The 27,728-nt window shown below is 38.1% G+C and overlaps 1 protein-coding gene across 1 annotated transcript; it reads left to right on the forward strand.

The window, feature by feature from the left end:
* Positions 1-2,286: 2,286 nt before the first annotated feature.
* LOC145996502 (acid-sensing ion channel 1B-like) lies at positions 2,287-27,728 on the forward strand. The gene is made up of 5 exons (XM_083133004.1): positions 2,287-2,311; positions 3,310-3,460; positions 11,536-11,715; positions 26,269-26,414; positions 27,070-27,728. Exons 3-5 carry the CDS (start codon positions 11,562-11,564, stop codon positions 27,514-27,516), a joined length of 747 nt encoding a protein of 248 aa, XP_082989130.1. The 5' UTR covers positions 2,287-2,311; positions 3,310-3,460; positions 11,536-11,561; the 3' UTR covers positions 27,517-27,728.

Raw genomic sequence — 27,728 nt, forward strand, 5'->3', positions numbered from 1 at the left:
TGGAGAGTATCAAGCAGGATTCCGGGAAAATAAGAGCACCATAGACCAAATATTTGTAATTAGACAAATATTAGAGGAACATTATGAACATGGGAGCGAACTACATATGCTATTTGCAGATTTTAAACAGGCCTTTGATAGCGTACAAAGAGAAGAACTAATTAAAGCAATGGAAAGAATTGGTATACCCAAAAAATTAAGACAACTTGTACAGATGACTCTGATGGATACCTCAGCAAGAGTAAAAGTAAAAGGACAACTCAGTGAAGAGTTTACATTTGACAAAGGTGTAAAACAAGGGGACGGATTGTCGACTACACTAATTTAATACATTTGATGCATACAGCACTTTCCGGATCTCGGATTACACCTTTTCGATATGGTGTATCATCTCCTAGAGAGTGTACTAAAGTGAAGTTCGAATATTTTTTTTCCTAACTCTCCTATCTTGTACATCAACTTCGGTTATTATGCTTAGTTTGATTGTGTTTAATAGTTGCAGCCGTCCACATCTTGTCGTTGACACTTGTCTACAATACTTAGTTTGTGTAATGAAAATACTTTGGAACTTTCGTTTCAATAGGAATAATTGTATTACTTGCAGTCATGAATATTTGAAAAGTTACAACTTAAAAGCATTTCATTCTTCAAACAAATGACAAACGAATCATCAACATACTGTCCTTGGATATATACATTTTCTACCTCGTTCTCTGTCTGAAGTTCCTGTAACCTTACGTAACTTTTAATACAATTTATACTACACAAAACTGTTTTTACATAAAGTAAACTGTGTCCGTGATCACAAAGAATTGTCACATAGCGTACACTTTGCTACCTTCAATGTTCCCTTTGTATTCAAAGAAAAAGAGCAAAAATGTTATCTACTTGTGGAGTGCCATTTCTGAAATTATTTTTCTTTCATGGAGTGTGCACTCTAGTTACAAGAATGAGAAATTCAGAAGATGGTATTAAGTTTTTATGAATACGAAAAGTTCTTACACTCGGGGCACTGAATGAGTATGGTCTGGAAAATGAACAGCACGGAAAACGTAGGTCGATCGAAGACGCGATTTGAACAGAAAATGCGATATTTCAGAAGCAAACGTATTGGTGATAGCCCAGTGTGTAAAAATATAATAGTCACCACAATTAAAGACCTTAGAATGGAGGATCCTAATCGAAATACCAGAGGAATCGTTAGGAAGGCTGCCAGAAAGGTCATGGTATTGGGCCCTACCTGGTTAGTTCTCATGGTATGCTTCGTTGTGGTGATAATTCAGGTAAGTGCGAGCACATATTATGAGAAATTGTGATGTGCATGTTAATGTGCATTTACATACTCTATGGCAAACATGAACTGTTCTTTTGATTTATGTAGAAATAGATGTTAAACTGGAAACAATAAAAACACGAATTCTGATACAAATTACAACCTGAACATTAAATTTTACAAAATCAAGAAAATGGTTATTCCATTTCTCATACGTAATTTTTCAGCACTGCAAAAGATTTGAATCTTGCTGTGTACAGCATCTGCCACAAATGTTCTTTAATGAACAACAGTACACGAAAATTACATAAAAGAATATAACATTTTTGCTGAAAAAACATTTTCAGTTTGACAAATTTACTATCTTCAAAGATCATAGGGATGATGCCAAAACTGCATAAAGATGAAAAATTTCAAGTATCGGGTAAATGAAATATATATTTTAAGTATGCACGATTTTCCGTACAAAATATGGGCTCGATTGCTGCATGAAAACTAATAGTTATGCATGAAATTTGAAAATAGGATTTTTCATCAACTAGATCGTTTTTAATATTAAAATTTTGAATATTTCCTTTCAAAAGTGACAAAGATTTTGATATAATATAAACTGCAAAGAATGCTTGTTGATCGTAGGAAAAATAGGCTTCATATGAATTCATACGTCATATTTCATACGCTAATTGCTAATAGGTAAATTAAATTATTATTTGTGTAATATATATATCAAGGGCCCCTGCTACTTCTTAATTATTTAGAATAGGCAAACGACAAAGAGATTACATAGTGACTTATCTTCCAGGTGCAACATTGCTACAGGAAGTTCACCAAAGGCGACGTGTCTGTTAGCACTAGATTGGAAGTGAACAATGAGTTGCAGCAACCAGCAGTTACCATCTGCCGTTTCCCTGGATACAAGACGAAAGTTCTTGAGGTAATTCTACACTGGTCCTCAAAACAGCATATATTTTTTTACTGGTGACCTATTAGCTAATCGGGGAAAAGTCTTTGCATTCAGACTTCACAGCTGGGTACGACGTAAGCTTATAATCCGTGATTTCGACACAATTGTTGTAACATTTTCTTATGTAATATATTTTCGTGCGTTGTAGATTTAACAGTACATATGTACGCTATTGTTCTGTGTCCTCCTGCCATTTTATTTTCTAATACACTAGTATTTGATATTGTATGTTCTACCACATCATCTGTTGTATGGATTTTTTATGTTCTCGCGATGAGTAATTCCAAATGGAAGTGGGTACTGCAATGCTGCAACTACACCGCTATTATGTGTGAATGTACGTCCCAAATGCATTATAACCCTTCAGTTCTCTCAAGTCACTTTAATGGAAAATATAAATGCATGATTCTTTCCTTCCTTTGTGATGGAGATCACTGAAGAGTGACATAATGCGGTGGTATAGCGCACAAACTGAGTATAACAAGTATGTAACTGCTAAACTATGTTGAATAATTGTGAAAGCATACTATAATAAGTGAACTTGATAATAGAATACACCCTGCATGCTTTCCCAACAAGCACTGAGATACTAGAAGTTTTTTTTTGTCATCAACCATGTGAATGAACTATAAGCAAACTCTCCCTGTCGCACTGTATTACGTGTAGCATGGATAGTGTACTGCGTAAGCCGTGGGCAAACTCCCCTGATGTACTGTATAATGTGTAGCATGGATAGTGTACTGCGTAGGACATGGGCAAACTCACCTTGTCGTATTGCATAACATGGAGAGTGCAATCTCTGGACGAACAGTTCTTGTCGTACTGTATAATGTGTATCATGTTCACTCTTCCCTCTCAGCTTGTTTGCTCTCCATACCCAGACATAATGTAAGAAAGGTATCAGGTTTCCTGCTCCTCTTCTCCTCCCTCCTTCTTACATTTGTATACATTTTCCACTTTATATTCATCCACGTCATTAATATATTTGTCTTACAGGGGACGCGATACAAAATATGAAATTTCGTCCGTTCTGCAGAACTTCTGCAATAAGGCCTACCTTCTTCTCTTCCAGAAATACAACTGGGTATTCAACCTTATACCAATAGCCACCGTAGTATATGGGTCGAATATTACATCCCTGAAGGATCTCTGGGAGGAAGCCACTTACAAACCGAGGGATATTTATGAAGGAGTGGCGTATGCATACAAGCGAAGATCTCTAGGTGATTATTGTTAATAGCAATTTTTGCTTCAGAGCAACAAATGAAGTTAATTTATTTTTATTGAAAGCATCACTTACTACACATGAAATTAAAGGGACATTACAATTATTAATACACACATTAGTTTCAGCTTTTATATAACATATTATTTCGTTCAAAGAAGGCCTTTTTGCCGCTTGAATGCGGGCTTGCACACTCAATATATGATTGCATTTGAAACTTAGAGTATGGAAGGGTATAGAGAGAGCCTAAGCGTGTTTTCGGGGCGAGGGGGAATAAAGCCGTGAGGGGAAGGGGGTGAGGTAAAACCGCCATCTTGGGATGTTCTACAGTTACAGCTGATACAGTGGTGGGAGTAGGGATTTCAGCATGGAATGTTCGTTTATAGTACATACTATATGTACATTTCAGTGACACTGCGAGTAGATAATAGGCTAAATAAAAAGCTACAGGTCTCCCTGCACAGCTTTTGGATGTAACAATAGAAGTGGCAAGAAATGTTTTTAAGAAAAGAAGGAATTGAGAGGTCCCCAGATAAACACATGTTTACGTTTATTATACACGCATTTCTGTTGTGATTTTGTTAGTGTATTATTATTAACGGTATGTATACATTTATAAATTCAAAATTGTGACATATCGCAATAGCGAAAATCGTTCGCACGTTTCATAAAGGTAACTATTACAAATGTTTATACGTGTTGAGAACTTTGTGGAATGTAAATTCATTGAACGAACAAAGAGATACTTCAGACATGTCGTTTGGAAACCAACCATCAGAAATAAATGAGAGCTTCTGAAACGAAGCGACAAGCCAAGCTGCACGTGTCACTCGGACTGGGCCATTTTCTTAATACTGCCCATCGTGTCGCCTCGGTCTATTGGTGGCGTATGGACAGTTATTTTTTTTCTTCAGAGTGAAGGAGCCCGTGTCGCTTGTCGCCTCAAATAATAGAGTTTTCAGATCTAATGTACACGGAACTCATGTCGCGTCGGAACGAGCCAGTCAACGTTTACACCTGCCTTAGCGGCAAGACAGCCCGCACAAGCCTGCATTGGTGAAATCCTCAAAGCGGCAAGTATCGCTTGTTGTTTACGTATGAAATGTCTCTATTCAGACCGAAGCGACAAGCCACACGTGCCACTTGGAAGCGAACCCTCAGAAATCAACTTTTCGAACCCAAGCAACACAGCAAGCTGCATGTGTCAGACTGGTCCGTTTTCCCAATAGCGTTTATCGTGTCGGCTCGGTCTCTTTGTAGCGCATGCGCGGTGAATGCTTGCTTTTAGGGAGATTTTACACTGAAATGTGACACGCGGCATGTGTAGCTTAAGGATTTCATCGGAGGCAGCCTAGTGCGACCTGTCACGTCTCTATGGTGTGAAACGTTTCTGTTAATTAGCTCGTTCCCAAGCGACACGTGTCGCTTCGGTGTGAATTCTCACCAAAGCAAAATATTCAGTTAGTCGTGTCGCTTCGGTTTAAAAAATTGCATTCGTTTCTGAGAGTCGGTTGCCAAAAGACACTTATAGCTTGTCGCCTGTCGCTTCGGTCTGAATGCTTCCATTGAATGAACGGGCTCATGTATTTTGTTGCTTATCGAGTGTCGCGTATCGCCTGATGTTTCGGTCTACCTATATCTCAACTTAGGCTTACTTATTGAGGTGGCGTAAATTGTTATTAAATCGTGTTAAACCTTTGTACATAGCTCATATTTTTATATAATAATTTTTTGTGATGCATTTACGAGTGTAGGAGTTATAATGCAAGTCCTATTTGGATTCTATTGATATTTCATTAAACTCTTTCTGGTGAACACCCCCCAGTACATAAAAAGGTCTAGATTTCTCTGTTTTTTTTTTTTGTCAAAACTAGTTACTAATAACTTCGTGTTATTGTTTCTGACGATTACAATATAAAGAAACATAACAAACATCCTTATTTTTCTCGACGAAATTCCCTCTTGCTGAATGTTAACAAATGGACTCGACAGGCACATCTCCACATGACGGCCGCCGAAAGCTGACGTCACACACGCTACGCTCTCTCTCTATATCCTTCTATAGTCTAAGATTTGAAACATCATTTCCTATCGTGGAGCGATGCGTTCCAGGGTTGCCAGGAACACACATATTTTGTGAAAAATGATATAGCTACAATCAGCCACATTATGTACTGTAAAACGTAGCGAGAAAACACGTTCTGTAACCCAACAGGAAGTGAACCAACGAGGCGAATAATGGTAGAAGAACAAGGTATTCAAAAGGAAGTGGTAATATCTAATTTTGTCTCAGCCTACATATCAAAAATTTGCAAATCTCGTTGCCAAGTTGGCATCTACAATTTAGTCTATCCACTTCGTCCTTCTGATACTCGTTGTCTGTGGCACTCTGAACAGTTGGCAAAATAGAAATGAAAAACTGAAAATTCCAAAGGAAACACGTAATTTAATGTAGGGGAATGGCGGGCAGTATGGCCCTCTTAAGGAAAATATCATATAAAATTTATAAAAATCCAAGAGAATCATGTAAAATTATACAATACAATTTTTTGAAGCATTGGTTTTACATACATACTTTAAAAAATAATTTTTATTTGTGAAATAAAAGATTAGTGACAATTTAGATCTGAATTTATGATAAACTTCTCAGTGTCGGGTAATATGGACCACAATTTAAAAAGAGGAATTAAGTGAAACGAAACATGTTTTTGAGCACTAAATTGTTTATTTTATTCACTTAATAGTTTACATAGTTGGTAATACAGTGTTTTAACTTTTAATTATTATTTATTAAAGCATACTGCCCGCATTAGGCTAGTGGACTCAGGTTTTCGATAGGCTATTTCAGGATGCCTCTTCATGAACGCTAAATATAAATCTTTACCTGATTTTTTTTTCTTTATTGAATTTGTGTGGCAGTTTCGAACTTTCTGCTAAATCAAAGGAGTGTGTTAAGAATTCATTTCTCGACAATGGCATCCAAGTTTTTCATATGCGTGACCAGCTTGTTCTTGTACATTTTTTTGTAACTTGGTATAAAACCACCCGGTTGAGGTTTCAGTCTACCTGTGGTTTAGTTTTAACACTATGACGTTTTCTGCGTAAAGTCGTTCTTGGTACATTATGCTATTCTGCCTAGGTCCGGAGCGATATTTTGTTCTCTAATTTCATGTCATCGGCAGACCATTCTCCATGGCTTTCACCTGCAGGCTTCTTCTTAAACTTTGGCATCGGCCCCTGAAATAAAATCATGTCATTATTTGGCCCATACCGCCCGACTTCACATTAGAAGACCGTTTAGAACTAAAACGGCTACAAGCGAGAGCAACGAAAATATATATACACGCGAAACGGGAAGCATGGAATTTTTTTTTTCTAACTCGCTGAATTGATCGGGTAGCATTCGTACTATTTGGAATAAATTCAATTCAATTCGAAAAATGTATTTTTTTAGTTGAGACCGTTTTTGACGTTTCACGAGATCACATTCACAAGTCCACCAGTGAATCGAGTGGTACTGTTGTTGCTGGCGATATGATGATCGGATCGCATTCATTTATATTGAATAAGTAATCACCTGTAGAAACACGGGATATGTGATCATATCCTTGTCTTGAAGTGATAACGTTTCTTTCATTAGTGTAAATGTTGTCTTGCATGAACTCCATTTTATAGAAGAATTAATCCAGCCCTTCATTAGAGTCTTATATCTATGTGTCGAAGGCTTGTGAATCCAAGAGGTGCGGGAATCAGTAAGTATAATAGAGTAATGATCTCTACCACATAAGTCTTGTTCCTTAATCCAAGTATAAGCTGGATAAAAATTGGCGGACATGAGTGTAAGATCAATGCATAAGGGGAGATGCGTAGGCGTGCCTTCATTTTATGTTATTAACTGATTATTGTTTATCCATATGTCTATAGATATTCCTAGTCGGTCTGTATGAGAATCTCCTCAAGTGGGATGATATCCATTAAAATCTCCTACAATTATGAAAGATCCAGGTATTATTTTGAGGAGATCTTGTAAATCAAGAATAGTTTTCTTTGAGAACTGTAATGGGATGGGATGCATAAAGAAATGATGGAGAATTCACGAGAAAATAATTTGACGCGGATTGCTACTATTTCTACATGGTATTTGTGCATAAGATTAACAGAGTAAGGAATATCTATTTCCGAATGATGTATCGTTTCATGCATATAGATTCCCGAACCACGATATGTTGTGGGATTGCCATATAGGTTATAAAATGTTTAATTTGGTAGGTTTCATTAATTACACCGCTGACGTCCTGTAGACAAAGTATGTGAGGATGATATTCATTTATCAAACTAGAGGAACTACATTTACTGTAACTAGAGGAAGTCTGATAATGATGTCCAAAAGTAGGTAGATTTCGAACTGGGAATGTCTTGGATCCTATGGGTTCAGACGTTGCATTTTCAGAGTCTGAAGAAGAAGTATTAGAATGGTTTCGAAGTTCTGTTCCTCCATTTTTAAACATTGTTTTTGGTTTTTGACTTCGATGTTTCGGATTCTGAGATTTTGTATGTCCAACTTTTCTTTTGGAAGGAAGTGTCCTGTTAAGTTGTATTGTCTGGTTGTGTGATTCTGAAAGTATGTAATACGTTTTCCTCAATCCCTTCGACTCTTGTATCTGGAAGATTATAGAGGGGTTGATATTTGTTGGTAATCTGAGTCGAATGTGGTGTGATTATATTTCTACCAGAAGCATATAATCTCAACCTTATAGATGGCAAAGGTGGAAACTATTTCTCATTATTGTGGGGGTGTAATATTTCCTCACAAGTGGGAAGTACCTTGCACTTTCTGTTTAGCTTCATGATATGAAATGTACTGGTCAGCCATCAGAGTTTGTACAGTCGATTGGAAGCGCCAATGAGTGCAATTACAATCTAAGGCAGAATGAGGTAGTTTACAGTTGATGCATTTGACGCCTAATTCACAGTCGCCCTCGTGTTTATCAGTGCCGCATGTGGCGCACTTGTGTTTAGACTTGCATGTAGAATGACGATGGAAAAATCTAAAGCACTTTCGACACTGTTGTACCAAACGTTTCCTCGGATTTACTTTGTAAGTTATCTTGTCTATAATGACTCTGTTGGGCACTATATTGCCACGGAAGGTAATACAAATAAGTTTGGTAGAGACCGAAATGAACGAACCGTCTTCCCGCCAAATTTTTTCCTCATTATTTTAACTGCAAGAGCCTTGATCGAACTTTCAAGACCCTCCAGAATATCTTGTTCAGAGATGTCGTGATCTATTCCAAATACTAATCCTTCTCTTTGGAGGAAGGAAAGTAGGATCCGCTTATCTTCAAATACATTTCCCATATGGGAAGATTTATAAGTCAACCTTACCCGACTTCGTCCTCATTGTTCTACCAAGTGTACTATAACTTCTCGTTTCCTTAAAAAGTTGCCCACACTACCAGCAGATAAATATTTTTCGTTCTTGCCTACACTGTCGTCCAGAAGTATCACATATGGACCTTGTATATCAATATCGTAGGTTAGGATCGTTGCAGGCGGGTTTACACTACATGTTTTATCTTCTATTAAATACATTAGTCGTTCCTTTACATGGTGTATCGACCATTCGTTCCTGATGATTGCCTCGAGCTATGATCTAAACCCTGATTTCACCACAACCTAACCTAACCTAACCTAACCTAACCTAACCGAAGCGCTAAATAATGCACTATGCTTGATATGTCCGTATGTATGTATTTCAAATTACTACACGATCAAATGCACAAGCACACTATTACACCACTAATATCACGAATATCATATGCACAATCAAAACTCCATCGTTTCTCGTGGCATGTCAGACTTTGTATCGTACGAAAATCACTTTCAAAAACAGTAAGAAAAATTCGTGTTTACAATCAATATTTAGTACTATTGTAGTGGGTTGTAAAAATTGGATGAATACAATCATCAAACAGATACGAATGTTTTATTGATACCATTTATCAATATTTCCTGAATATTTAAATAAAATTTGTGGATTCTGATATAAACACAATATTCTCCACACTCAGCGTCTCATTTGTGGCTTGATTTCTCAGTTCCGTCACTATTTGTAGGGATTTCAGTTTTGCCGTGGCAAATATTTTCACCGACATTGCCAGACTCTTGTAAAATAAGTCTACCTCATCTTCTCGTCGATCAACAATCATTCGAAGGCCCGGATTTTTATGTAGCCAAAGCTTGCGAAATATGTAGATAAATCACAGAAATATGTAAAAATGTGTTAAAATAATACTTTTCGTAGACTGAGAAAATTCTGTCATGGTCACTAATTGAAGTGCTTGCAGTTGCTATTCACGTGTTCTATTCTCCAGATGTGAGGGTACTATGTTTTTCCAAATATTATTCCTCAGCACCACATCGAATAAAACCTGTAAACTGCAATCAGTGGTCCAGTTCTACGAGTTTTGAATCATCCTCTTCCCTGAAACTTATTCATCCAAGCAATAAACACAAGTTGCGCAATCGAGAAACACGAGAACCTACTGGAACGCATGCGATCGCTGCAGGCTGACTGCTCCCAGAGGAGTCGTTTCAGCAGCCGCATGCGATCGCTGCAGGCTGACTGCTCCCAGAGGAGTCGTTTCAGCAGCCGCATGCGATCGCTACAGGCTGACTGCTCCCAGAGGAGTCGTTTCAACAGCCGCATGCGATCGCTGCAGGCTGACTGCTCCCAGAGGAGTCGTTTCAGCAGCCTCATGCGATCGCTGCAGGCTGACTGCTCCCAGAGGAGTCGTTTCAACAGCCGCATGCGATCGCTGCAGCCTGACTGCTCCCAGTGGAGTCGTTTCAGCAGCCGCATGCGATCGCCTGCAGGCTGACTGCTTCCAGAAGAGTCGTTTCAGCAGCCGCATGCGATCCCTGCAAGCTAACTGCTCCCAGAGGAGTCGTTTCAGCAGCCGCATACGATCGCTGCAGGCTGACTGCTCCCAGAGGAGTCGTTTCAGAAGCCGCATGCGATCGCTGCAGGCTGACTGCTCCCAGAGGAGTCGTTTCAGAAGCCGCATGCGATCGCTGCAGGCTGACTGCTCCCAGAGGAGTCGTTTCAGAAGCCGCATGCGATCACTGCAGGCTGACTGCTCCCAGAGGAGTCGCTTCAGCAGCCGCATGCGATCGCTGCAGGCTGACTTCTTCCAGAGGAGTCGTTGAAGCAGCCGCATGCGATCGCTGCAGGCTGACTGCTCCCAGTGGAGTCGTTTCAGCAGCCGCACGCGATCGCCTGCAGGCTGACTGCTTCCAGAGGAGTCGTTTCAGCAGCCGCATGCGATCGCTGCAGGCTGACTGCTCCCAGAGGAGTCGTTTCAGCAGCCGCATGCGATCGCTGCAGGCTGACTGCTCCCAGAGGAGCCGTTGCAGCAGCCGCATGCGTTCTCTAGCGTTCGACGCACAAACGAAACAACTCCGGGGGGAATTCCATTTGACGTGTATGTGTGCAGCGACTGCATGCAGTCTTCGCATGCGACCATCGCACAAACGATACCGCACCTTAAGAGACAAAATTCGATATTGTCACTTCATTTTAAATACTTTGTTTTTCGTGTCTTTGGTTCACTTCCCCCTTCCCCTTGGATGATTGCTGGTCTTCTGGCTGGTAGGCTGTTTCTCTACATGTTCGGTCTACTGAACGCGTTCCTATCCTTGTTTTACAGCTCATGTTTTTGTTGGTAGTCTGCCATTTTCCCAAAAATTTGTGTGTTCCTTGCAACGCTGCCGTGCACTGTTTTGCCGCAGGAAATGACGTCACAGATGCGATTAAATGTTGTTTGTGGCTGCCAACATTCAGGCGGCAAAACGGGCTTTTTTGAACGCTGTAGCGCCGAAACGACGAACCAACAAGAAAAATGTTACTGAGAATAGTTGTTTGTTTTATATCCTCCATACGTTGTTTTTGTGGTCCGTGGGCGCCATTAAAATGACACGCTATATATATATATATATATATATATATATATATATATATATATATATATATATATATATATATATATAAAATAATAATCTCTTCAACAGGAGATGAAATTCACGAGGATAGTAGAATGTACTTGACAAACGGAAGATGTGGTACCTTGTCCACAAACCGGACAGCAAGAAGAGGTTATAGTTTCGACATGGTGACGGGACGCTACAACAATTTGGACGAAAATCCAGGCTTGATCATCAATATACATGATCAGAAGGAACCTTGGACTGGTACGTAGTATCATGTGCTGACAAATGAAAACTAGCACATTGTTCTTATGAAATATTCCCTCTGTTGAATATTTTTGTAATTGTGTGGATGCTAGCTTGCAGAGTGCGTTCGTTTTGGCTCTCTGCCGAGATAGAGCGTGAACAACTTTGAACAACTCTTATAACACAGTTTAGTACTCGTTATGCAATATAAACATAATTGTCTACGTGAGTAGTATAAAATATGATATTATAAACCCGAGAAATGATGAGCCCCCTCAGGCAGATTTGGCTACACTTAAAACTAGCTCAAGATGAGCATATGAGCTTATTGCTCAAGTGTGGTACTCCGTCTAATCCAAGATTCTTGTAAAAATGCCCTCGGGAATTTCCTGTGAAATGATGACCCCCCTCAGATTGATTTGCCTACACTTACAAAAGGCACTTCTGTGAGATTTTTGTCCATAAGCTTGTTAAAAATAAGCCCCTCTTGATATTTTTTTTGGATACACTTAAAACTAAGCCACCCTCATCCACACGCACCCACATCTACACCCACACATACCCCCCTCACCCCCCCCTCACACACACACACACAGACACACACATATTTACTTCCGGTCCACTTCCGGTTTAAGTTCAATTGGGCACCAGGCTCAACTTGTATATCTAGTATTAAGATAATGTAATTCTTCTAGAATTGCTCTGTGACTCTCTCATTTCTTACATCATAAACATATGATTTTTCACCTATAAGAATAAGACTAGATACGTGTCATCAGGGAGTGTATCGTGGAATTCACAGATAATTTTAATGTTTGTCCTGTCATTAACCACAACTTGTTTTCTTTTTGAAGTGTTGATGACAAACATGGGTCTCTGTGCTTTGAATTCATCTGGTGTGTAATACATGTCGGTATTGCCAGTAGTGACCCTTTTGTATGCTGTAAATGCCTCGTATAATTTAAGGTAATCATCCTTGGACATGTCTAAATTATAATTTTCTCTAGGAAATACCTCATTTCTGCCATTTTTAAGATAAATGTTCTTGATGTTGCAGTTATCAAATTTACTTGAATTTTTTTCCTGATTATTGTGTCTTCCAGTCTGAAACAGTACCACCACAAAATCTGGCATGTCATATTGTATACTGGAGAATGAATTTGTAGCATCAAACTCATAATAGGTACCAGTGGCGGGCTTCTGTACACATTGATATGTATAAAATTGTAAAGGAACCTGTGGATTTTTTATTATATCTGCTTTGTATTTAAGAGCATAACTGGCTTCATATTCAACAACCGGGATTCTTAGCTCCATAGTCTGAATAAGGCACTTGCCCTCATCAGGTAGGGTATTAGGCAGAGCTTCCCCTGTAGAGTTTAATGTACTGTACCTCATCAAAGCATTATTATCATTGGCAGCTCTTCTAAATGTGATTCTTAAACCACCCTTCCACATAATATCTTTGTAATCTGAGAAGAATCCTGGCAATAGGCGCATGGGGAACAGTACAGTGTGGCTTTTAGATATAATTTTATCACCAGCCTCAAATCCACCTATTTTGTAGTAAGAAGCCTCGGTTTTGGATAATTTTAGTGTGGCCAAAGCTGTGGAGGTAATTCCGGGATAATCCACTCTGTTTATAACAACACCATGTTTTCTGATCTCAATTTCAGAGAACAGATGTGGCACAAAATTATCCACCAATCTTATGTTTGAATTTGCCGGATAATCTGTACCATCGAGCTTTACAACATCAAATTTGATGTATAGATCTGCTCTGTGGGGGTGTATAAAGCCATCCCCTACATCAAGATCAAGCTCAATCTCTGTGTTGGGTTGATTTAAATTTGCAAAGATCCTCCTGTTTGGGGGGAATGATTGTAGCTCATAAATCTCAATATTTTCCATTTTTTTTGGTATGTATTTTTATTTAAATATTAATCTCTATGATTGCAGTTGTTGTGGCTCCAGCAAAATCAACTAATTCTTCTTTTTCATTAGTGACCATCAACTCAATGTAATCTATTCTATTATGGCACACAGGAAAATATAATGTTGGGGATGGAGTGTAGATGATGGGCTCCATGAATTCAGAGTTAGGTTTGAATGTTGCAATGATGCCAGTTTGTTTGTGAGTGCCTATGCCATTTGATTTGGTGATCATACCCTCGGCCACATTACAGTGAATATTCAGAGTCTCTATGGCTAAGAATTTAGGTATATTAATAGCAGTGTGTTTGATGGCTGGTTCAAGTTTTGTGTTGTTCTCAAAGCCTAACAGCTCTCCTATAGTACCCAGATCCACTGTTTCTGTAGCAGATACAATCTCTACTCTGTGAGTGACAGAATTTTGAGTTAATATTATACCTCTGGGTAGCTGAGCATTTAGAGTAGATAGATTATACTGCCCTGGAGTGATGACAATTTTTTGATTACCAACTGCAATTGTGTTGTTGTGGTGTGTAATATTAGGGATCAAGTACATGCCATAAAATGCTCTGAGAGCTATTGTTTTGGGATATACTATGTCATCATGTAATCTAAGTTTCAATATTGAATTTTGGCTGGTGAGATGGAATACCCCCATGATGTTTTAAATACCACAAGGCTTTTTGAAAATCTTCAATTGATGGTTTATTTATTTGAGACATATATCTAAGAACAGATAAACACAAATGTCCACAATTAACATCTTTGAAATTTTGAACACGGGCATTATTGTAATAAAGATTAGCTGAATTTAGATATTTTATTAAATTTTCAGGTGGAACACCTCCAAATGAATCAAACACAAATGCTTCATCTTTTAAATATTTAAGATAACAGATCCAGTGAGTGCCCTGATTTTTGTACTTATCCAAATTAACAATGCCACACTCTTTGTTGAGTGGTTGTTCTGGTAAAGAATCAGACATGTACACACCTCTAAAATGTTTGATGCCCAGTGGCTTGATTAAGGCTTCAATATCTTGGTTTGTAAGCGGCTCTTGTTTTTTTTAAAACTTATTCATGGCTCTCTTAACACCTTTGCCTTGTTTCTCTATGGCCAGGTTATGGCGCTTCAATTCATCTAATTCTGCCTTAATTTTTTTGGCATCTATTACTGTTTTTGCTATGGCAGCTGATCCCCCAGCCAAGATCCCAACAGCCCCAAGTGCTGCTAAGATGGCCGGGATAGTAAATATAAATCCACCCACATGTGATTTTTTTCTAGATTGTTGTAATTTTTTTAATTGGGGGGTACTAAGCAACAATTTCATACCATGGCCCTTTGCAAGACAAGAGCTTTTTTTCTTGCGCTGCTTTTTGGTTAAAAGACTATCAATAGTTTTAAGAGATTTAAGACCTGCATAAGGTATTTGATACATAACACCCTTGGCCTTCATTGTAGGTTTATTATATATACATATTCACAACCCCCACCCCAGTTTTTGTTTGGTGTTAATAGCTATGGTGGTCCCCAATGCTGCTATTCTCTCACTCAAAGAAGCATCTTTGCTTACAAATCTACCAAATGCAGCCTCTTCTAATTTCTTGTCTGCAACATGTCTCTTGTCAAGATCAGAATGTGTGTTGTATGCTATGTCATGGTCTCTGCAAGCAGCATCTAGGGGATTAACACCAGGATCCCCTCTGTTTAATCTATGGTCCAATTTTGTACCGGGACCACAATACTGATAGCCTGGAATGTGTAGTTCAAATGGCAGCTTGTTTATAATGTCATTAACCAACCCCCGACCCTCAGAAATATTCCAAAATTTAGGTGGTAGAGTATTAATAATTTTTATAAGATATCCAATCCCCTTAGTGTCATTCACTATAAAATTAGACAATTTGGTGCTTATCATGTCCATAATTCCAACCTTTTCATTGTAAAAATTGTGGTTGCCAGCATTTTCCTCCCCAGCTATCACCAATAACCTATCTACAAGTTTCCTGACATCATCAACCCACACAAATTCTTTAGGCAGGGTGTTGTAATGTTTGATTCCACTACCAGTCTTGATCTGTGACCATATGGGCTTGATTAAATTGTTGTATTTTGCTCCACTGCTAGACTTGACTCTTTTTTGTGTGGGATCATTGTTCTGGTATAGAGCATCTGATTTTATTAATATTTCCTTGTAATGCTCATAATCTTGATCTGTATAGCTGCCAGGCCTTTTCCTAGTCATCAGTTCCCACAATCCAGGTGTGCCAAGATACTTAACAAAAGCACCTCTTTCTCCAAGATGAGATTCTGAATATACAATTATATCATCTCCCATAAATGTTACTCTGAAATTGCCAATTCTATGTATGATGCTACCATCACGCTCTGTGTCAGCATATAAGCGAAAAACCTCATCTTTGTTGTCTTTAGGTGTGCTTAAATATTTTTGAGCAAGAAGACCCAATTCAATAGGATCCAGACTAGCCTCAATTCTTCGAGGAGCAACAGGACTAGGTGTATGAATTCTAGAAAGTGGGGTGATTGGGTAATCTAATATGTTTCTTGCAGCTACAGGTACAAGCTCTGTGATCAAATTTTGATTTTGCTCTGTAACAGTTTTGATATTTTTACCTAATTCACTAATAGCATCAATAATAGGCTGTTCTGTTTGCTTGTGTTTTTCATAAATTCCTCGGTTCTCTGATTTCCATCCCTTAAATCTTTTTACAAGATAATCTCTTAATTTAAGATCATCAATGATTGGCCTTTTCATGGTTATTTATATATGTTTCAATGTCTAGAAAATTGTTGATTTTATTTCTGTATTTGCCACTATTGGGTTTTCTTGTCATATCAATTGTGACAAACCCATAGCTGTCCTGGTTCCAGCACCTACTGCAAAACTTGGAAAAATCATTGTAGCTCAAGTCCCCACCTACATATTCATCATGTATGTGTTTGAGGTTGGTATGATCTTGATGAAACACACATATAAAATTGATGTTGTCTCGGATCAGCTGCTTCGGAATTTTAGAAAAAGTCTGTGCCAGGTAGAAGCAATCAATGTTTTTGTGTCGGCCCTGTGTAAAGAAATTTCTAACCTTGTTTTGATTATCCAGTATAATGTCATCAAACACAACAACAGAATTATCGAGACATTCATGGAGTGGCTTAACATCTGGTTCAAAAGTGGCTATATCCAATCCATCATATAGCTTCATCAGTTGCTGATATTTTAATTGTTCCAAGCTCTTAGAGAAGACATACAAGTGCCTATTTTTCCAGTCTAACCAGTTGGGTGCAAATAAAAAATTATCAATCATTAGTGTAGTTTTACCACAAGCCGATGGCCCAACAATAAGACATCTAATATTTTCAGGCAGCAACTTGCCATTTCTCTTAATCTGCTGTTCAGGTTCTGGCAGGCTCTTTATAACATCCCAGGTGCTCATATTATCACTTTGTTTGCATCGATCCAGCTGTGTTCTGGAAGTCCTAGCCATTTGACAAATAACTTGTTGCTTTTTCTGCGGATGATTTTTTCTATGAGATATGTGTCAGGCTGTTTAGTTTTGTTGAGTTCTTCTTCATAGAACCGGCCTTTGAGAATTTCTCCTCGGTGGTCTTTTATTATATATGTGTTAAGGGTCCCAGGTTTAACTTGAACCACTGTAAATAATTCAGTGCTCCAGTTTCTTGTAAAGCCTCTTTTGAATAAGTGCTTATATTTGCTGATTCTTACTTGATCACCTACCTTGTATTTGGCTTTTCTTGTTGTTGGCTGGTATCTAGGATAATAAACAGTCCTGATCAATTTTTGCTCATCAGATGAAGTTACTTCAGAGGGTTTCATGTTGATTGTGGAATGGACCGAGTTGTTATATTTATGTAGAAGTTCTGGAAGGATACTGAACCATTTATAATTACCTTGAAGGGTGAATTGTTTATACATAAGATTTTTTAGGGTTGTGTTGAATCTCTCTACAATTGAGGCCTTGAGATCACTGTAACTCGAGTAATGTTGTATTGCCTGGCTTTTAATAAATTGTTGGAACACAGAATTATAAAATTCTTTGCCATTATCTGTTTGCAAATAGCGCGGTGATCTTCCACTCTGATTGATGATTGTTCTGATGGCTTCTGTAACAACATTTTCCAGTCTTGGATTTGAGTGGCACAGCCCAGGCAAATTTTGAAAATGTGTCTATTACAGTGAGTAGATACTTGTAGCCCTTGTTGATTTTGTCTAAGTTTTTCAGCTGTCCACTTGCCATCTCAATCAAGTCGCACTGCCATAAATCATCTATGCCTTTTGTAACTACTGGCAGTCTCTTATAATTATGTCTGGCTTGTCTGTGTAATTCATCAACAATAATTTGTCTAGACATAATATGAAAACAAGAATATTGCAACTATAGGGTGTTCAGCAGCTGATACTACAGGATTTTCTAAATATAATTTGTCTCCTATTTGTATATGAAATTCCAAAGAGCCATCATCTTCAGCATAAGATGTTTCTAATGTATTGGGATCTGTAAAATCCTCTAATTCTACACTGGTGATTTTTGCTTTGTTATCAGCATTTGTTATTGATAAGGTAGGGTAGTGGTGTGCCTGTGGTTGTAGCCAATATTTGATCTTGATTGGTCTCAGTGTGCCCCCAACAAAAAACTGGTAATAAAATTGTGCAGGAGACAGCATATATATTTTGCCACCTGGTGTAAATGGTGAATCATATTCTTTGTTGGGGATACTGTACAATTCAAGAATTACTGTATGTTTAGGATTCTCGATTATGCCTGTTATTTCTTTTTCTGCTGTAAGCAATCGGCTTGTTACAGATTCAAGGTGCTCATTGATGGTCCTAACAACATCATCATGGCCTGGCTTGATTTTTATGTCCACAACAAGTTTTTTGTATTGTTGCACAATTTCTTGTAGCTGGGTGGCAAAAACAGACAAAGCATTTGCTTCATTGGATTCCATGGTCCCTAGCTGTTGCTTGATATTAGCTACAATTTGCTGTAAATTTTCAACAACTGCCAATTTTGAATTTTGAGCAGTAAGATCATGGACTTGTCTTCTAATATCCTCAAACAGGGCATGCAGTTCATTAATATGTTGATTGGTTGGTAGAGTGGCCACTTTCTGAGTAAGTTGTTTGATCTCTGTCTGGATATTCTTGATATCTTCTGATTTCAATATGCGATTCACTGCTCTCTTTATATTTTTAAGTTCCTGTGATGTAGGCAGATTTGATACAGTATTTTGCAAAGATTCAAGTGCCAATTTTACATTGTTTAATTCAGAAGCATCAGCCACACTTTGCATAGCATCTTGGAGCAGGGCTATATCTGCCTGAGTAGGTGTTTATTGTTGTAAAATTTCAAGCTTTGTTTGGATATCATCAATCAAATGATGAAAATGAGATAGCTCAGATTCAGTGTTGAGGTTTTCAAGCTTTGTGATCTCTTGCTGGACACTGACAAGGGTGTCTACAATACCAGGCAGGCGGGATTCTAGAGATTCTTGTACATTTGTCAAATCACTTTGCATTGCTGCTATTGTACCCTCAAGATGGGTTATGGTACTTTGAATTTTTCCAAAATCTTCATATGTTTCAAGTTGCAGCTTGATGTTGGCAACACTCCGAGTTACTGCACTCAAAGCATCAGAAGATGGCAAGTTAATCATAAAAATTTCAAGTGTCTCAATTTTTTCTTTAACCTCGGCTATGGCATTGTTCAAGGGGTCCAGATTAGGTATCTCCAGTGATTGAATCTGTTCCTTTAGAGTGGAAATCACTAGATCAAAATCTTCTTGTGATTTTATGCTTTTGACAATTGTTTGGAGCTGTGTCTGGACATTATTTATCTGCTCTTCCAATTGTTGTTTCAATTGCTCAGAGTTGGTGGCCTGGGTCTTAAATTTGGCTTGAAGAGCTGCTACAGCCTCTTCTAAACTTTGAAAATTATCTAATGTGGCCAAGTCAGTATATTTTTGAAGCAGCAATTTGAGTTCAGAATCAATTTTAAGAAGAGGGTCCATGCATTGTGATTGTAAATTTGTAATTTCTAGTTGAAGACTGGCATTGAGTGTGGTTTGTAAAGCTTGTAAATCACTTCTTAATTTCTTGACTCTGACATCAAGCATCAAAATCTCATCACTGTGATCTTCATGCCTTGTATGGCCAAATATATCATTAGGCATTTTGTTTTTAGTGGTTATTTATTATAGAGTATCTAATTCTTAATTCTATAAAAAAAGGTATAAGCTTGTCATAGGATCCAGGGACCTCAATATATAAGCAGTCACCAGCAGAAACAGTATATACAGTGCCAGAAATCATGTTTGAGTGCTTAATTCTATAAATATTTCTCCCTATTGAAATCTTGACATTACCCTCAGGGGTTGTAATAAATTGCAATTGACAACCTACAGGTAATTGGTAATAATTTAAATTATTGTTAAATATGTACAATGTTTTACCTGTTTCATCATCAACATCTGTAAGTATGCTGTTCAGATGAATAATTAACAAAGCACTTAGTTTAGATATTATATCAGAAGAGGGTTGTGGTGTTGGCAGGTCCATAATAGCCTGTTTTTTGAACCCAAATAAGTTCATAGGCATGTTTATTTATTTCAAATCATGCTCTGTAATTGGGGATTGATTGCCATTTTTCAAATAACAATGACCCCATGGTAGAGTATGTATGCCACATGATAAAATGCATCTCTTATCATCATGTGGGTCCAGAGCCACTTTTCTTACAATATTTGTAGTCAATTAGTGATCCACACTCTGAATTCTATTTTCTGATGTTCTGATTGTGCTACATGATTTGAGGCAATTTTTGTAATCTTCAAATTCAAGCTCTTTGTCTACAGTCACTCTGCCAATGCCCTTGGCCTTTTTGGCAACAACACCACTACATGTTTCAAAACTGTACATCTTGGCCCTTAACCCAGCAAATGCCACAATAACATCACCAAGTGTCTCATCTTTTAACTTGCCAGGCACCTTTTTGTTGTGGGGTTGAATCTCTGTATGTTCACTGGTATCAAAATATTTAAACAATTCAGGCTGTGTTATATCTTGATAAACATCTTCTGTTTGAATATCGAGAACAAAACTGTCTGTGTCCATGTACATCAGTTTTACACGATCCTTATAAAAAGGCTTCAACACATCATAAAACAATTTTAACATGTGTAATTTGGCCAATTCAAATATCACAGCCCGTACTTAAATAGGCTTATCAAACTTAATCTTTGTTTCTTTCATATTAAAAAGTGCCATATGCTCATCATAAATTCTTCTGTAATTGAAGTTGGGCTTTGCTATCAATTTTTTGCTCCGGCTGGGGTCAGTAATTATTTTAACATCAATATGTTTTCTGACATTTTCAATTGTTTTGCCATACACTGAATTTACCATCAATTTAAACAAGGTCTTATCAAATTGGCTCATTGCAGATGTTCGAAGCTCTGTGTTTGTATCAATATATGGCTTCAACCATCTTGATTGCCTGAACCTCAAAACTTTTCCAACTTTGGTCACTTGAACACCATGATTCATCAGGAACCGGAGGTTTTTGTAATATATGACATAACCCTGTTTTGGCTCCAGAGTCATCATCAATTTCTTCTGTTTAGAGCCAGATGAGCACTCAACCTCAGGAATTGGGGGCAGATCAGAAAATGTGTTGTGTAAATTATCAGGAATTGTCAGATCAACCTCTAAGAATAGGCCATTGTTACTGTCATCAAAATCCTTAAGATCTTCAATATTGAAATCTTCAACCCACTCAAGCCCTGCATATGGCAGTTTATCCATCATAGCATAACCATAGAGGCTGTTGGCATCTACATACAGTATATAATTTGATGGCAGTGCTGGATCATAATCAGGAATATATTTGTTATTAGATCTGGCATATCTCTGAGAGCATTGCACCATGCCCCCTCTTATACATTGCTCCATAAACAGATACATATCTTGATCTTGGATCAGATCCAATTGCATTTTAGTGTTCAAAAAGATTCCAGACCATGCTAGGCCTGGCGCACTGTAAAAATACATTGGATCCAGTTTATAATTTTGCATGGAAGATTTTCTGAATGCCTGCAGTATATCAGCTAAGAGGGTCACATCAAGTTTTAAATATGCCTTGTGATAATCACCGAATGACTTGCATTTTAAATTGTTCCACATCAACTGGGCATGGTGATAATCATCATCAGTGATTCCAGATCCTCTGATTTTGCTGTAAAACTCTTGTTGTGGTGGCAGAGCACACTCATCAAATTTAGAAAAATCTGTAACATAGTCATATGGATATACACCCTTCCGCCTAATTAATTTCAGGTCCTGATTTGGAAACAAAGCACATGTGATTTTGAATTGATCATCAGATAATTGAGTGGCCAGTGTAGCCAGGCTAGCAGACAGAATTCTGTAGGAATCAAGAAATCTTAAGTGAATAGGAACACCATTAACTTTAATTATTTTGCTAATAGCAATATATTTTTCATTATTTTCTGGTAAAATATTTAATTTCTGCTTGTCAAACCCCTCGTACCTGATCAAATGATGGAAATCATAATTGGATGCACCATGGCAAAATATGGGGACAAATTTTGGTCTCTGGATCTTAATATTACAGCTATTACACAGGGCCATTAAGAATTTACCATCTGTATGAGAATGGTGATGCACCTTGATATTTGTATCTGAAAATTCAGAATCACATACCGGGCATTTTTCTGCATTGATGAAATCTTCAATCTCTTTCTCTGTTAAAGGCAACATGGGTTTTGATTTTAATAAGACATTAGATGCTATGTCATGGCACTCATTTTCTATTCTATGTGCAAATTCTTTGATGGCATCTGGTCCCATGTATAAATATTCTTTACTAACAACACCATCCTGTACAACAACATAATAAAAACTAGAAGGTTCATGTAACTGGTATGGTGTAATTGAAGGTTCATCAGGCTCTGGGCTGCAGAACGCACGAGGTTTGAGATTTGATTCAAAATCACAGACTATATATGCTGGGTGTTCCAACAAGGCTTCAAATTTTTTGAATTTGGCATTTTCACTTGGATTAGGCATCACCATATGAACAGGTTTATAGTTGCCACAGTATTTTAAATGTTCAATTAACTTGTTTTTAGCAATTTCTGCATTCTCTTTACAAACCCCATTCATTATTTTTTGACCATCAAATACAGTTAAACATCTTCTGCACAACTTAAATATTCTATTAGATTTGTCTAGTTGTGTTTTGACTAGAGCTTCAAGATTATGTATCAGAGTGTAATGGTGTGTGCCATCCCCTTCAATTAAGAGCAGATCAATCGGAACAGCAGAATCATCATCAAATGTACTGATTCTGAGAGGTGCTATCAAGCAATTGCCACGACCAGTGGAACAAATAGATACATTAATAGATAATTGTTTACCATTGATATCCCGGGCCTTTTTTCAAATTTATCAATATTCTGAACAGACATTGGATATTCTAAACCCTCCATTGCTTCATCAAAATCATGTTCATGTTGTTTATAATAACTTATTCTCTCAGGATGCCTTAAAACTGGAAACAAAGCAGCTAAAATACACCACAAAAAGCATTTCTCATCATTATTTTCTATGTTAACCACGGCTCTTTTGTTTTTAATATTGGCAGGTAATGGCAAATATGTAGATCCTTGTAATGGACTGAATTCAGAAATATTAACATAAAGCTTGTGTGGAGATCCGCATAGTCTCCATCCTGACTCTTTTCCAGCAAATTCAGAGTGTTTAATATTCAATTGATCTATCAAACTGCTTATTATTTTGTCTGAATTTGTATTTGAGTATACAGGTACAGTTTCTGTTATGTGGGGCTGTGTAAATTTTGTGCCATTTGGTTTCTTATATTGTGTAAACAATTTGAGAGACAGCTTATAAGAGCCATTTTGTGCATTTAGAATTGCCTGCACATCAGGATTTATACTGTTCAAAAAATTCTTAATACCACATCTTGGCTCTGATACAAACCGGTAATCCCTAAGTTGGCCATTAAAACTGCTATGGATGGGTGGTGCATAGCGTGGCTGCTTTGCTGCTCTAGCATTAACAGGTGCTTGATGCTTCCTTTTCAGACCAGATGTAGATGGTTGTGGGGGCAATGTTGATGACTGTACAGAACAAGTACCCTTATGTTTATAAGTGAAATATTCCATGCTATATTTTCTATGGCATTTAGGGCATATTTTAGTGGGAGTTCTGCATTTGTCTAGAACACAATTCCTTTGGTGCCTGGCCCAATTGGGGCTGGATATATTCTTATTGCATTGATTACAATATTTTTGATTCGGCATTTTTGTTGTTGTTTATTATATAAAATTTCCTGGGCTTCAATTCAAAACTTTATACTGAATAAAAAATATAAGTTGGGTTCAGCAGTGTGCTTTGTATATTTCTTGTATATATTTAATGTTAATATTATTAATTATTATTAATATTATTATTAATTTTTATCCTCGGTTTATTATATAAAATTTCTTGGGTTTTAATCAAAACTCTATGCTTACTATGACAGGTTGTAAAGCTAATAGCCTACAAGTGGAAAAAGAGAATAAATATTGATCTACACTGACCTAGCTTAAATACCTGCACAGACATGCATGTCCTAGAAAGGCAATGACCTAACACTGTGTTATGTATTGATTTTTGTATAACAGGCTGGGACAGATATAAGCCTGACTCTAAATATGAGTGGATTACAACAAACAAGCTGGATGTAACAAATATCAGATTTTTTATACAAAATATAAGCCCTTTTGTTCAATATACCAGAAATATATTTAATATGAACAATAAGAAATGTTATATATTAAACCAAACAGGCCTGTAGTATGAAAAGCACTGTAACAACACATCTGTACTCCTCAGCCACTCTCACAATACTGGCTGATATGTAATGCAAAATCTCTTTATATACCCTAAGCACGGATTAAAACTTCTGAAACAATAAACCAATCAGAATATAACACATCATCACATTATGTCATAATTAAGCAATTAGAAAACTTACATGCCTAATAATTTGTTGCATAATATTGGATAATAATTTGTTGCACAGCATGATGCAATAGCTCTTGCATCATAATTTGTTGCATAATATTGGATAATAATTTGTTGCACAACATGATGCAATAGCTCTTGCATTACATGTATGTGTGTGTATGTATGTGTGTGTATGTGTGTGTGTGTGTGTGTGAGGGGGGTATGTGTGGGTGTATATGTGGGTGGGTGGGTGTATCTTGGCTTAATTTTAAGTGTAGCAAAAACAATATCAAGAGGGGCATATTTTTGACAAGCTTATGGACAACAATCTCACAGAAGTGCCTTTTGTAAGTGTAGCAAATCAATCTAAGGGGGGTCATCATTTCACAGGAAATTTCCGAGGGCATTTTTACAAAAATCTTGGATTAGACAGAGTACTACACTTGAGCAATAAGCTCATATTCTCATCTTGAGCTAGTTTTAAGTGTAGCCAAATCTGCCTGAGGGGGCTCATCATTTCTCGGGTTTATAATATCATATTTTATACTACTTACGTGCTAAAGGTATGTGCTAAAATAAGAGGGACGTTACGGGACGAAAATGCCGTCATCTGTGCCATGTGACGAGCTACTCGGCCCAGAGCCAAAATGAACGCATTGTATATATCAGGTTGATGCATTTGTTCGTAGTGTTCTTTTTCATCGTGGGCAAGAGTTTTTATATTGATACTCATTTGAGATATAAACAAAAGATAGAAATCACTAATATATTTTTGTTCATTGTCTATGACTTTCTTTCTATGATGGGACAGTTTTTCTATTCCAAGACATCGTAAAAACAAGTTTAAAGAGCATTTTCAGTTTCAAAACGGACTTTCCAAATTTGTAAGTGAATAAAAACATGATTCGGAAACATTACAGAACATGTTTTAGTGTCACTCTGTAAGGAAATACAAGTTTGACTGGCGTCGTGGAATAGTACCGAATTCCCCCAACAAGTACGACAGCGACAGTTCGATTAAAAGTGGCTACCTTCACAGGTCAAGAGCCAGCTCGCTGTTTGTTTTAGTTTGAAGGCCGCATCCACTTCCAACGAGATGGCGCACCACCTTACCAAAGTCCTAGATATTCTCAACAACTGATTTCAAGTTCGAAGAATGAAACCGGAAAGTAAATATCGAAGGGTGTCATATTAGGTGAACAATGTGACCATGCAATTGGCCTGCCTCGAGCTATCAATCGACATGGAAATCGATTATTGAGGATATCCAGGGCTTCGGTGAGTAGTGAGGTGGTGCGCATCTTGTTGGAAATGAATGCGCCAAAACATACAGCGAGCTCGCTCTTCATCTGTGAAAGCAGCCAGTTATAATGGAACTGCCAATGGTACTTGCGGTGGCTGATTTCGATACTCTTCCACTACGTTAGTCAAACTTGATGCATTGCCACCACAACCAGTTCTGTAACTGAGTTCTGACTTCACGGTAACTATAGAACGTGTCAACCTTCTCCTTTCCCAAAACAATATGAAATCGACTCACTGCTTGAAGTTGCCTTACTCCTTTCAGAGTACGACATTAATTGGATCCAGAAAACCAGCTTGAGAATTGTGGCGAACGAACAGGTATCCATCAGCATCAGACTGCAGAGTGTCCAAGCGCTGAACTACCCTCAGAACCCCTGCATTGAGGACAGGAACTACAGCGTTACGAAGGTATTTATAAATATTACGGTACACACGCACGCACAGGCATGCCAGCACACACACACACACACACACACGTGTGTACATATATTTAGAATTCTCTCTCTCTCTCTCTGTCTGTGTGTGTGTGTGTGTGTGTGTGTGTGTGTGTGTGTGTGTGTGTGTGTGTGTGTGTGTGTGTGTGTGTGTGTGTGTGTGTGTGTGCATGCGCGTTGTCCAGACATTTGGATTATCCTTATTATTCGCATATTTTGATTATCCGTTGCATACGAAACGGATATAGGATAATTTGAAATCCGTATATCCTTTATCCGGATATTGTGGACATCCCTTAATTGAACCCTTCGTTGCAACATTCACAACGAAGGAGAAGGAGAGGCAAACGACAGCAGGTGTTTCAGAGTACGAGAGGAAAAACATTTGCCCTCTAAGGGTTTATCATTCATAAGTATTTGCTTGTCCTTTTGATAGACTGGTGCAACAGCAGAGTCGATCGCCATTTTTACACAAATAATACGTTTGGCAAAAATGGTCCGCAGGCGACGGAATATTTCTCGGCGGGAGCTGTAAAATCATGCCTATAGTAGTGTCATTCTTTTTTTATATGTAAATATTTAGTGAGGAGATTAAAACCTTTATTGAACCCATTACCATTGTTTTCCAGTGTGTATCTGACTGCGTCGACAACTGGGTGGCCAACAACAGCAAATGCACGGGGCCTTGGTTGACCGTCTCCGGATATCCAGAATGCAACGACATTTTTTCGTACGGGACACTTATTAATTTTTACTTTAAAGCTATGCGCAATTATTACACGTTGTGCAACTGTCCCCGTCCCTGCTACACCACGAGGATCGTAATGGATTACTCAACTGTGGATCGAATTGGGAGAAAGGTAGGTTTGTACAACCACGTCTTCATCAGGATATCCTCTGACTTCGTGGAGAGGCTGGAGGAGGTGTGGGCCTACGACGGGTCCCAGCTCCTGGCGGACGTCGGAGGGTCCCTGGGTTTCCTTCTTGGCGTCTCAGTCATCAGCATGGCCCGTTCCGTGCAGGAGCTGCTACGTGGAATGTATCAGTACATCAATCGTTCTCTGCGTTGCCAGTGAAGCTGAACGAGGCTGGGATTCGACTTCGGGAGCCCTGGTGTCGTATCGGCCTGTGCGAACCACTCCGCCACGAAAGTCGGCCCAGAACATTGGGTCGTTCTAAATAATTTATATAAAAAATACGAATTAATTGAAAAAAGCATATTGTTCTCAAATGATGATAATGCAGTGGAAGGGAGTCACCAAACACGGATATCCAAATTTCTTTTATG

Source organism: Lepisma saccharinum, chromosome 12, assembly GCF_977018435.1.
Source record: "Lepisma saccharinum chromosome 12, izLepSacc3.1, whole genome shotgun sequence".
Classification (NCBI taxonomy): Eukaryota; Metazoa; Arthropoda; class Insecta; order Zygentoma; family Lepismatidae; genus Lepisma; species Lepisma saccharinum.

Excerpts from the sequence above, each read along its gene's own strand:
- LOC145996502 (XM_083133004.1), top strand. The coding sequence starts at position 11,562 with ATGTACTTGACAAACGGAAGATGTGGTACCTTGTCCACAAACCGGACA. Across the intron at positions 11,716-26,268 it reads TCAGAAGGAACCTTGGACTG|AGTACGACATTAATTGGATC; the intron begins GTACGTAGTATC and ends TACTCCTTTCAG. Across the intron at positions 26,415-27,069 it reads GGAACTACAGCGTTACGAAG|TGTGTATCTGACTGCGTCGA; the intron begins GTATTTATAAAT and ends ATTGTTTTCCAG.